The 12611-nt window shown below is 43.4% G+C and overlaps 1 protein-coding gene across 2 annotated transcripts in view; it reads right to left on the reverse strand.

Annotated features, from left to right (window-relative positions):
- pdia5 (protein disulfide isomerase family A, member 5) overlaps positions 1 to 12611 on the reverse strand; it is a 108820-nt gene that overhangs the window by 79316 nt on the left and 16893 nt on the right. For both annotated transcript variants that reach the window (XM_067987073.1, XM_067987072.1), the window contains exons 3-6: positions 12152 to 12239; positions 7240 to 7323; positions 4583 to 4628; positions 285 to 377 (exon numbers count right to left, since the gene is read on the reverse strand). In XM_067987073.1, coding sequence (XP_067843174.1) covers positions 285 to 377; positions 4583 to 4628; positions 7240 to 7323; positions 12152 to 12239 — 311 coding nt within the window. The remainder of the gene's footprint in view (positions 1 to 284; positions 378 to 4582; positions 4629 to 7239; positions 7324 to 12151; positions 12240 to 12611) is intronic.

Here is a 12611-nt window from a genome sequence, read left to right on the forward strand (position 1 = left end):
AAATATACATTTGCATTCCTTTTTTTTTGGAAAAAAAATCAATTTCCTCCACACAGACACGTTAACCATTACAAGAGCGATCTTCAAAAAATAAAATCCCCCCAAATAGAATGAGATAATGGACGGTCACACTATGCTGCATGCATTACATGTTCTTTATTCTACGATCTAAAACATTGACAGCATTCGCATTCTCGTGTGCACAAATAAACTAAAGCAGCATTGTTATCACCATTGACTACCCTATTTCCCAGCTAAGTCCATTATCAGGAATAGTGTCAAACCTTCTCACTGTCAATGTGAACCACATCCTTTGCCTCGGGATTCTCTTCCCACAATGGAGCGCCCTCCGGATCCCTCATAAATGCCACCATTGACTGCGGACAATCAAAAACAGTGCAGAGTTCATGAATTTCTAAGCTCAGGAGCACAATCTCTCAGTTTTGAATACACAAATTATTTGTGGTGGCACGGAGGATTAAAGGAAATGAAAGGACTATTTGCATCTAAAACTTCTCGGGCTAATCAGTGGTATTGTGCCTATTCCACCCTGGTCCCAAAGAGGTTTCTCACAGACATAGCAGGGATGGGGAGGAGATTACATCAACCGTTACAACACTAACCACTGGAACAGGCCAACAGATGAAACTTCAGCAAGAAATGCACGCATCAGATTCTGGTTTTCTCCCCCCTTTCCCAGTGAATAGAGGAGATGCTCATTAGGGCTCAGCCCACTAGTGAAGGGTTAAGCCACATGTGTAAGAAAAAAAAAAGCCATGGCCTGCTTCATAAGAGGGATCAAATATTTTCAGCATAAAAATTAAGTGTTGGATTTTCCTCCATTTGCTAGTTTTAGCAAGAAAATCACCTCCGATATGAAGCAAGGATTACTGCTCTGTAGCGGGTTGCCAAGATACCCCCTCCACCAGAACCTGAAGACCACCACTCTGTCACAAAGCATTAGCGCACTGATGAGCCAGACCACCGGGACTCCACACACGATCCGCAAAGAAGCCGAGAGTCGGATCGCCGGGGTCAGATGACTCAGTTTACGAGGGGTGACTAGAGAAACTTCGGCTCGGGAGGAGACAGAAGTTGTTTAAAGATTCTCAACAGTTTAAAAAACGAAACTCCGGAACACTAAATTAATGATGGTGGTGGTGGTGGTGGTGGTGGGGGGGAGAATGGCGCAGGTTCGAACTGCTGAAAGATAAATATAGCAGTGATATCAGGAAGCCCTTCACGCGATGAGTGGTCTGTACGTGAAATGGACTTAGGACCAGGGCAACTAGGGAATTATTTAAGAAAAAGTCGGATGTTATCAGGGGAAGGGCTGCAGACTTTGGATGGGTCAAATGAGGTTTGTGAACATCAGTTCAAACACTAGTACCCTCTCTGCACACGGACAATAATTCTGAAGCATTTTTGTCATTTGAAGAGACTTTTAAAAAAAAAAATTTGCCTCTCAATTTGTAAGTAAGCAAATCCGGTTTATCTCCAGCCCTGCTGGACCATTACTGCCACGGAAATTATACATCTTACACAAGCATCCGTATAAAGAATCAGGTTAACCAAACGACACCCGCTCATATGGTTTGTGGCTTACCCTCTTCAACCACAAAAGTGGATGTAATTTTAACACTTCCTGCCTTTAGATCTTTACACAAAGCACCTCACAGTCCTTTTCACACAGATGCTCATTTATTTCTTACTGCTGGGTAGGGCAAGCTGCGTTAACTCTGTCGTGATTGGATTTCCTTTGCAGCTTTTAAAATGTTCCTATTTGCGCCAATAGAAAAATCAAAAACTTAAAAAAAACATTTTGTACCAGGATTTGATGATTGAGCTGATCTCAGCCCAGGTAACAACTGGCTTCAGTGCGACGGAGGAGTGAAGAAAACAAAAAAAAAATCAGCCGGCTTTCCTGTCCCTATCCAGCGACTCCTGCTGTACAATACACGTTTGGTTGCCAGATTAGGCTCAGGTGCAACCCCCTTTCATGGTTGAATAGCTGCCAAGATATTCTGTCCAGATTCACACGTTAAAAAGAGTGGCCAACTGGATGAGTTAGTGGAGGACTGCACATGGAACCTTACCCTTGCAGCAGTCCGTACTTTCAGGAGAGGAAGGGAGAAAATTGGAGCCCTCTGCGGCATAAGAGGCAACCCGGGAAACAAGGCTCTTTGTCAGCCAATAGGAGGGACTTAACAGCAGCGTGGGTTGACCAGTCCTCCCACGATTCCCTCTTTTTTATTTAAAAAAAGGGGTCAGTGTCTTATCTCCACTCAACACTTCCCACCAGAGGCATGGCTAAAACTGGAAAATGGCGTCTTCATTGCAGACACCTAACTGTATTGATGCAATTTATATTTCATTCAGCCACAATAGGCAAATCTTGTTTGACTAACTTGACTGAGTTCTTCGATGAAGTAATGGAGAGGTTTGATGAGGGTAGTGTGGTTGATGTTGTGTATATGGACTTTCAAAAGGTGTTTGATAAAGTACCACGTAACGGACTTCTTGGCAAAACTGAACCCCATGGGATTAAAGGGGCAATAGCAGCGTGGATACAAAATTTGCTAAGAGATCAAAAGCAGAGAATAGTGGTGTACGGCTGTTTTTCAAACTGAAGGGAAGTATACAGTGGTGTCCCCTAGGGGTCAGTATTAGGAACTCTGCTCTTTTTGATATGTATTAATTACCTGGACTTGGGTATACAGCGCATAATTTCAAAGTATGCAGATGACACGAAAGTAAGAAATGTAGTAAACACTGAGGAGGATAGTAACAGACTTCAGGAGTACATGGACAGAATGGTGAAATGTGCAGGCACATAACAGATGAAATTTAACGCAGAAAAGTGTGAAGTGATTCATTTTGGTAGGAAGACTGAGGAGAGACAATATGAACTAAATGGTACAATTTCAAAAGGGATGCAGGAACAGAGTCCTGGGGGCATACGTACACAAGTATTTGAAGGTGGCAGGACAAGTTGAAAAGGCTGTTAAAAAGGGATATTGGATCCTTGGTTTTATAAATAGAGGCATAGAGTACAAAAGCAAGGAAGTTATGCTAAATCAGTGGTTAGGCCCCAGAGTAAGTATTGTGGCCAATTCTGGCACCACACTTTAGGAAGGATGTCAAGGCCTTAGAGAGGGTGCAGAGGAGATTTACTAGAATGGTGCCAGGGACGAAAGACCTGCGTTATGTGGAGAGACTAGATAAATAGGTTGTTCTCCTTAGAGCCGAGAAGATTAAAGAGAGATTTGATAGAGGTGTTCAAGATCATGAAGGTTTTTGATAGAGTAAATAAGGAGAAACCCTTTCAAGTGGCAGAAGGGTCGGTAACCAGAGGACACAGATTTAAGGTAATTGGCAAAAGAACCAGAGGCGACATGAGGAAGAAATTTTTTACGCAGCGAGTTGTCATCATCTGGAATGGACTGCCTGAAGGGGTGGTGGAAGCAGATTCAATAATAACTATCAAAAGGGATTTGGATAAATACTTGAAGTGGAAAAATTTGTAGGGCTACGGGGAAAGAGCGGGGGAGTGCGACGAATTGGGTAGCTCTTTCAAAAGAGCCGGCACAGACACGATGGGAGGAATGGCCTCCTTCTGTGCTGTATCATTCTATGATTCTAGTCGATAGTTGAAGCAGTCATTTCCGCTGATGTGTAGAATATGTTCTTCAGAAATGCAGGAAAAGCAGATCAAGCAATTGCACAATTACTGAGTGAATCATGAGTGAAACCATAATAGATTGTGGGCAAGTTAACTGCACGACTGCAAACCACAGCATAGATTTTCTTTGTAAGCACTGTTGCAAAAGTAAATGAAAACACTACAGTCTTGATGAAAAAAATGAAACTCCACATACAATTCACAAACTGTTTAAAAGGAGAAGGTGACACTAGGGGCAAGTGCTGGACCTGTCGCGCGCGCGTGCGCGGAGATTACACAACATTTCCACGTACTGGGTACAGTGCAAGCTTCCATCTCGTTAGCAAAACAGAGATGAGAAATGTCAGCCAAAGGGATGTATTATTCCTTATCCTCCACTAAAGATTTTCTTCTGGGATTAGCAGAAAAGTGCGTGTGGAGTGCCAGGAAACTGGTCGCGAAGCAGACGGTTCGCATGGTCACCTGTGATAGGAAGCAGACGCACACCCTAAAGAACCCCTTGGCCAGTGTCTTTGTTCCATTCTTTCATCGGAACAAAAATGACAAGTTTGCAAGACTGCACACTGGAGCTCCATAAACTAATTGAAATAAAACAACATTCAACAGACACACTGGCAAGCACTTGCCATAGTGCACACCCCGAGAGTTTCACTCTCCCTTAAGTACAACCGTAAGAACATAAACAGGAGCAGGAGTAGGCCATACGGCCCCTCGAGCCTGCTCCGCCATTCAATAAGATCATGGCTGATCTTCGATCTCAACTCCACTTTCCCGCCCGATCCCCATATCCCTTCATTCCCCTAGACCTGTAACCATAAAGACAATGTATCGTCCAAGTAATTATGTAGAAATCAAGGAGCGTGCAGTTGACCAAGAATACTTGGCACAAACATTTATTACCTTGAACGTTTCAGGCCTTTCGTATTCAATGTGGAAAGCCCCGTCCCTAGTGTCAGAAACAAGCAGATATCAGTATCTTTTCAGTACAAGTACAAACATCCTTCTCCCCTCAAAAGTGTACCTCAAACATTAACGCAACCTCCCTCATCCATTGCCCTCCTCAAAACAGACAGACCAATTTAACAGACACATAGAAACATACGCCTGGTATATCTTCAGAATGGTATAAACAGATTCCCATAACAGCCATCATGACGAGGATGGATTTGGCTGCAACTATCCAAAGGCAAAGAACAACGGTTGCTGCTATAAATTGGAACAATCATCCCGATTTATTTTTGTTCTAAATTTAAGTTAAGTGCACCATGGTGCCAGTATCAGCTGGGTCGGCGGTAGAGGCATTAATGTGAATACAGCGTTCCTGGGCTTAGTAGGATAACGAACACCAGGCACACCCAGTTTAGCCAGGGTTCGCAGTTCATAATCCAGCAACCCCTACTTGTAGTTCACATGCGTGGACGTCGGTTGGTGTCAGCTACTCAACCATGATGGTCCCAACGGTTGAACATGTCACCAACATTCATCATCCATGCTCATGTGTGACCACTGAAGCAGGGGTCTGAGGGAGCCCCCACCCCAGCATAAATTGCCACCTACAGGATAGGAAAGGACAAAGAGAAAAAACCCACTAAATTATAAGATTTTAAACGCAGTGTTTGCAGATTCCAGATATGAGCCAGTCTTAAATGTGCTTTGACTCTGGATTGGAGAGTCTAGGCCTAAAGGAGATAGACTAAAAATTAGAGCCAGGACTTTCAGGAGTGATGTTAGGAAACGCTTCTACACGCAAAGGGTGGTAGAAGTTTGGAACTCTCTTCCGCAAACGGCAATTGATGCTAGTTCAATTGTTAATTTTAAACCTGAGATTGATAGATTTTTGTTAACCAAAGGTATTAAGGGATATGGGGTTAAGGCAGGTATATGGAGTTAGGTCACAGATCAACCATGATTTCATTGAATGGTGGAACAGGCTCGAGGGGCTTAATAGCCGACTCCTGTTCCTATGTTCCATAGGCAGGGCATAGTAAGGTTTGTTGAGGATTTCTGTCTATTCAGTTTTGCTTTCCTTGAGCACGTTGGTCAAATTTCCCAATAACTAGGTGTGTGCCCTGCTGAATGAAATAGATTGCACCACATCTTGACAATGTGGGAATCACTTAGAAGAACTAAAACGTGGACTCAGACTCAGTGATCAAGCAGTGACTTCAAAACGCATCACTTTCACATGTTTGTTACCCTCATTACCTTTCGGCACAGATAGTTTGTCAATATCTTGTTAAGTTCCTTCAAAGACAGACTGGTGCTGCAGCCCACTGACACACTAATCTGTGCTGCTGAGTGTTATGGTGTAAGTGTGTGATTCCTTCCATAGTGAGTAATTTCCGCCACTGGTTCAATGGGCAAATGCAGCACCCTGTGTTATGGAGCTATACAAAGCAGGAAGGTCTCAGATCTGACCTCTGCTCTCTGCTGAATTAGCTGACATCAGCCAAGGTGGCAATAAAACCCTTTTGACTGGCCTCATTTGGCTATGAATAAAAATATCAGTCAGCGTTTATGCTCCTGATCATTATCCAGTGGCCTCTGCTAGAAAGTGCATGCTTGGACAGGATCAGGATCAGTTGTAATGTCCCGCCACAGTCGAATAACCTGCTGATACTCATCGTCTAGCCTCTCGCTTGAAGAACGCTACTTGACAAAGTACCCAAAGGCATCAGCCGTGGCTCAGTGGTAGCACTTTCGCCTCTGAGTCAGGAGGTGAAAGGTTCAAGCCCCACTCCGGAGACTTCAGCATGTAATCTAAACTGGCACTAGAGGGAGTGCTGCACTGTCAGAGGTGCCATCTCTGGGATGATACATTAAACTGAGGCCCCATTTGCACTCTCAGGTAGCCTTAAAAGATCCCACATCACTATTCAAAGAGCAGGGAGAGTTCTTCCCAGTGTCCTGGCCATTAATATTTATCCCTCAATCAATATCACTAAAAACAGATTATTTGGTCATTATCACAGTGCGGTTTGTGGGACCTTGCTGTGCGCAAATTGGCTGCTGTGTTTCCGACGTAATAACAGTAATTGCACTTTAAAAGTACTTCATTGGCTGTAAAGTGCTTTGAGACGTCCTGAGGTCGTGACAGGTGCTATACAAATGCAAGCTTTTTCTTTTTTTTCCCCCTTTAAGGTTGCTACCACCCAAGAACCATACTGCAACTGAGATTGGCACCTCCAGAAAAGGCAGAGGGAAGAACAATTTTTAGAAGAAAAACACCGAGTAACAGCAGCACGATGGCACAGCTTGCTACAACCCCAATGCGTTGTTTGGCTGCACTGAAATGGGGAAGTGCCAAGCAGAAGCTGTTCTCTACCCAACGGGAAAGACGGGAGAAAAAAAAAATAGGAAGAGCAACTGTAGCCCAGCAGCTGGTTTCAGAACAACACTTGCAGAAACCATGGAGCAAGTCGTCCATCTGCTGCTCTCAGCCAGAGGATGATCCGTGGCCTGGGGAGAAAACTGTATGCAACAGTCACTAAGATACCAAAAACGGTCTCACTGGAAAAACTAAACCTCAGCACTTAAAGGACTTCATTTCTGCTTACTTGTAATGCAACAATTCAATGCCATTTTTCTTTGAGGCTGGTTCCACCTTCATCTTCTTGCACAGCTTCCTGCTTTCACTGTTCCTGTAAGAAGACAGCAGGAATGACACGACTGTAAAAGGAAGACACTCTTTCTTTCTTTAGTCTCTGCTGAGGCAATACTTGAAATTCCTCCTTCACAGGGACTCATCCATTTTAAAAGCAAAAATTCTGATATTGCAGACTCGTCTGCCGAGACCCTCATACATGCAACAGATGTATGAGGGTCATGCTATCTGGGCCTAGTGCATCTCAATCACCAGCAGGTAGCATCCCTAAGCAGCCCGAGCAGAAGGAGCTCCTTCAACATGACTGCAAAACACGCCAGCACTTTTCAATCATTTCCCTGATAATCAAAGGCAGGAGACGCAAATGCGGTGCACAGACGCACCAATTGGTCGATCCATGGGAAACAATTTGGACAAGATCTTTTATCAGCTTATTCAATGTAGATGCAACTTTCATCTGCTGTACATCGCAACAGTTTTTTTTATAAATGGCACAACACAAGCTCCTCCGATGGTGGAGTTTGTAAATGCACCAGCTTAAAATAGGGTTAGAAGAAGAGGGGTGGGAGGAGGCTTGTGTGTAGCATAAACACCGGCACAGGCCAGTCGGGCCGAATGACCTATTTCTGTGCTGTAAATTCCATGTAATTTTCTGTAAATAATGAAGGGAATTGACAGGGGAGGTATGGAATGACCCTTCCTCTGGAAAACCAGAACATCTTAAAATGTGCATGCACTGTCCCTGAAGCTCACAGGTGCAGCCAACTGAGGCGTTTAACAGGAGATGGATACATACTTGGGATGTAAAGATATTAAGGGATATGGAGAAAGGAGGGAAATTAAGACTAAAAAGTTGAACAGTTGCCGTGGTTAACAATTTAGAACGTTTGATGAGCCAAATGGCCTACTTCTGTTTCTAAATACACTGTCCAATGAGATACTGAATCATATACACCATAAAGCTCAATGCTGAGTTAATCAGTTTCGACTAGAGTGGCAGCAAGGGAGCTACAAATGGCTTTAGTGCACCTGGCCTAAGAGGGATGGGATAAAATGGCCAGCCAGCATGCCTGATCATTAAGTTCCAGCCTCTGCTGGGCAGTGATGTCCACCTTGATCCAATATCCTGCCAAAATTCACCCTCTAAGCTGAAGCATTACTTGGGTAAGATATTAATGACTTTGGCATGAAGATGACTACGGAACAAAAGAACCAATTTGCATGACAAATTAAGCTCTGTTCCCTACTGTGCTGTATGAAGAAAAGAACAAATTATCCTCTGTATAAGCTTAAAGTGTAACAGTGGAACAAGATTCCAAACCACCCCCCCCCCACCCACAAATGCATCTTGAATCTTTGATATGATATGGTTCCACTCACAGAAGTGGCCATTATTTATCAATGAATCTGGACTGTTACTGTTGGCAACAATCTGACCACGAGAAGGATGGGGGTGGGGTGAAAGGGGGTGCGGACACAAATCACCGAACCTTGGCCACACTCAACATCCACATGTGCATTTTCAGCAGAGGTCAATGAATAGTGACCAGAAGCAAGAACCAGGGTTCTTCCCCCCCCCAACCCTCCCCCACTTAATACAGGAACGCCGAGGCCAAATTTAACGCCGGTACAGCTGATCGGGGCGAGATCAGCGAACTCAGCACAGCCCGAGGTTTGAACCTGGGGCTCTCTGCTCCAAGTGGCTCAGCCATTCACCAAATAAACTCTCATACACACATGAGGGGGTATAAAAATACTGCTTTTACTTTAGCCACAAATGAAGTCGAGGGAGTGTTATGGAGAGACTTCCTCGCGAGCGGAATAAAAACCGACACTTCAGTTACTCTGATGAAAGGTCATCGACCTGAAACGTTAACTCTGTTTCTCGCTCCACAGATGCTGCCTGGCCTGCTGAGTGTTTCCAGCATTTTCTGTTTTTATTTCAGATTTTCCAGCATCCGCAGTATTGCGATTTTACTTCAGTTACTCTGATCATTCCATTGGGAGTTAAACACCAATGCTAAATAATAAGTCAGAACAAAAAAAAGATTCATAAGATATATCTGAATGCATGCCATCACCACCATTCAATGTGCTCCAGGAACACTTTGCTTATAAATCAAAATCAATTCAATTCTATACATTGTGCACATGCCATTAAATAACCTAATCACGTTAATAAAACTAAAACCAGTTATACTGAACACTGAAGATAATAAATGGAATAGGAAAAGTCAATCCGGAACACTACTTTAAGTAGGGAAAGGGGGCACGGATTCAAACGGGTTGAAGACAAATTTGGGACTTAGGTAAGGAAGTTCTCCTTCACACAAGGGCTGATGGGTAGGGAAGTGGAGGCAAAAACCCTGGAATTGTTTAAAATACATTAGATGCCGTGGTGGGAGGACTGTAGGTTTGTCGTGGGTGGGTAGGTGGGCTGATTGGCCGTACTCATTTTGGGATCCTGTGAACAGTGAATCACAATAACTTGCACCTTAAAAACTGTGCAACTCTTCGCCTCCCTCACCCTTCTCTTCCTCCAGCCTAGTCTTTCAAAAACCCGAAGCTTGCCATCACCCAACTGCAATTTTTTGACTCAGCTCATCATCTTCTCTCTGACTCTCTCAACCCTGCACTATGGGCTTTGGCCCTTCAGCCACCTTTCTCAAATGGAAAAAATAAATCTAGTGCATAGGTTGACTGTTCGTGAAGTCTGCACCACTGTAGCCAACACACTGAATTTATCGCACTCACAGAATGCACTCCTAGAAAATAGGGCATTCATCTTTTACTGACTTGTGCAGAAAAAACAACTTAAGTCATTCTTCTGCTCTATTTTTCACAGGCTTATAAAAGTAAGGACACGTAGGCAAGATGATCCACAAAGTACTCCCTCCTATAACAAAGGGAAATAACATATAAACACAAAAAAACAGGAGCATCAGAGAGAGGCACAACTCATTGCCCATCTGTGACGCAGCAGAAAAAACAAAATCTCTTTATAATATCCACCAGAAAGTAATGCAAGCACCAAGATCATCAACAATTCACCATTAATAACACTAATCAGCTCAGGGTCTCCTCTAAGACACACTACACCACCACATACACTTTATAAAGACAATACACTGCAAGTTACATCCGGCTTATAATTTACCTCAAAACATTAACTGCAACGTAAATGCACAGGAAAACTAACATCTGAGACAGGCAAGCCTCTAACAGAATATCTAATAAGCCGGATACACAACAGCAACTTGCATTTTTATAGCATGTTTAATGTGCTAAAATGTCCCAAGGCTTTTCACAGGAGCGTAATCAGACCAAAAAAAAAGCACAACTTCCTTATAGTAAGAAAACACTGGGTTGTAAAGCTCTGCTTCCTTTTGCCACTTTTACATGTCTCAGCTTTTCACACGTTCTCCATGTCTCATAAACGTCTTGAATATTTTTCTTGTGTTTACCTCGTAAGCACTTTACAGGTCATTCTATTTCTTTGTGCACATGCGCGACCGTGTGTTCTTCCCCCTTTCCCTATGATCTGTTCCCTTTTAAATCTATTCTTCTGGAATATCTTCCTGTTCTGGCAAAGCGTCCACTCCTGAAACATTAACTCCACAGATGCTGACTGATGTGTCGTTTTCAGCATTTTCTGGCTTGATTTCAGATTTCCAGCATGGAATCATACAGTACAGGAGGAAGCCATTCGGCCCATCGTGCCTATGCCGGCTCTTTGGAAGAGCTATCCAATTAGCCAATTAGTCCTACTCCTCTTCTCTTCTCCTGTAGCATCTGTAGGTTTTTTTTTGTTTTTTGTTTATTGGGTTGAAATAAACAGCCATTTGTCTTTTTATCACAACACCCAAGCAAAACTGCATTTCTAGGAATTTCCAGCAGGATGCTATGCTTGAGGATGCTATGAAATACAGCACAAGTATTGTAGAATTTACAAAATGAAGTAAATTAATTTCTCCCCCCCCCCCCCCACCGCGCCACTTTAGACTTCTTGTACTCATTCGCCAGTCAAGCCAGGATGTAGGCAGAAACACAACTGTAAAAGCCTGGACCATGGACCAGCAGTGTGGCCAATGGAGAAGTTCTATGCGTGGAATCAGGGGCTATGACGACAAACCAAGGAAACCCTAAGCTGGTTAATATAACTAAACGGAGTAACTGCTTCACAGATGGAGGTATAGCATCAGCTTGTGGGGTGATCTGACCTAAGTGTTTAAAATGTTAAAAGGATTCGATAAGGTAGATATGGAGAAACTATTTCCTCTGATGGGGGAATTCAAGAAAGAGGGGATATAATTTTAAAATTAGAGATGGGCCATTTAGGAGTGAAATCAGGAAGCACTTTTTCACACAAATGCTAGTGGAAATCTGGAATTCTCTCCCCCAAAAGGCTGCGAATGCTGGGTCAATTGGAGTTTTCAACACAGACAGATAAGATTTTTGTTGGGTAAGGGTATCGACAGATAAGGAGCTAAGGCAGGTGGATGGAGTTGAGGTGCAGATCAGCTATGATCTAATTGAATGGAGGACAGACTCAAAGGGCTGAATGACCTACTCCTGTTCCTTTGTTCCTAACAGGTGAGCGCACACTGAATCGGTTGAAGCATTCCAGGCTGAAAGGGAAACAGACGTCTGAGAGTGGGTTAGGGATTCTTGCCAATGCCCTCAAACAGCGGGTAGTGCAAAAAACGTTTTAGAAGGAAAATAACTATAAGTGAGGTGGGGGCCACGAGGATGAGAGAAATGGGTTAAATCAAAAGAAAGTATAGACAGTGAGTTAAACGGATTGTACAGTGGTTAATATGCCCATTATCAAATTCTCAATAATTGTTATAAGATAAATAACTTACCCACAATCTACCCAGGCAATGGTGCCCTGCCCTTTCACTGCTTCTGCCACGTCAGAGAGCAGCTTAAGCGGTCGTTCAGCGGTAGAAGCTATCACACAGTAAGAAAGCAAACATGGGCGTTATTGAACAATACTTATCACCATTGTACTATGCAGCTAGCTGCCACAAAGATTAGCACTCGGTCAAAAGATTATCAAAGTACAGTGGGATAATGACCAACCCTTTCATTAATATTGTGTTGCTTCAGTGCATCGCCATATAAATAATCACCAGACCAGATGCATGCTAGTCTAATTGAGGTGTTTAAGGTAGTTAAAGGAGTTGATAGCGTAGATAGAGAGAAACTATTTCCTCTGGTGGGGGAAGTACAGAACAAGGGGGCATAACCTTAAAATTAGAGCTAGACCATTCGGGGTGATGTCAAAAAGCACTTCTTCACACAAAGGGTAGTGGAAATCTG

Source organism: Heptranchias perlo, chromosome 7 (assembly GCF_035084215.1).
Source record: "Heptranchias perlo isolate sHepPer1 chromosome 7, sHepPer1.hap1, whole genome shotgun sequence".
In the NCBI taxonomy this organism is placed as follows: domain Eukaryota; kingdom Metazoa; phylum Chordata; class Chondrichthyes; order Hexanchiformes; family Hexanchidae; genus Heptranchias; species Heptranchias perlo.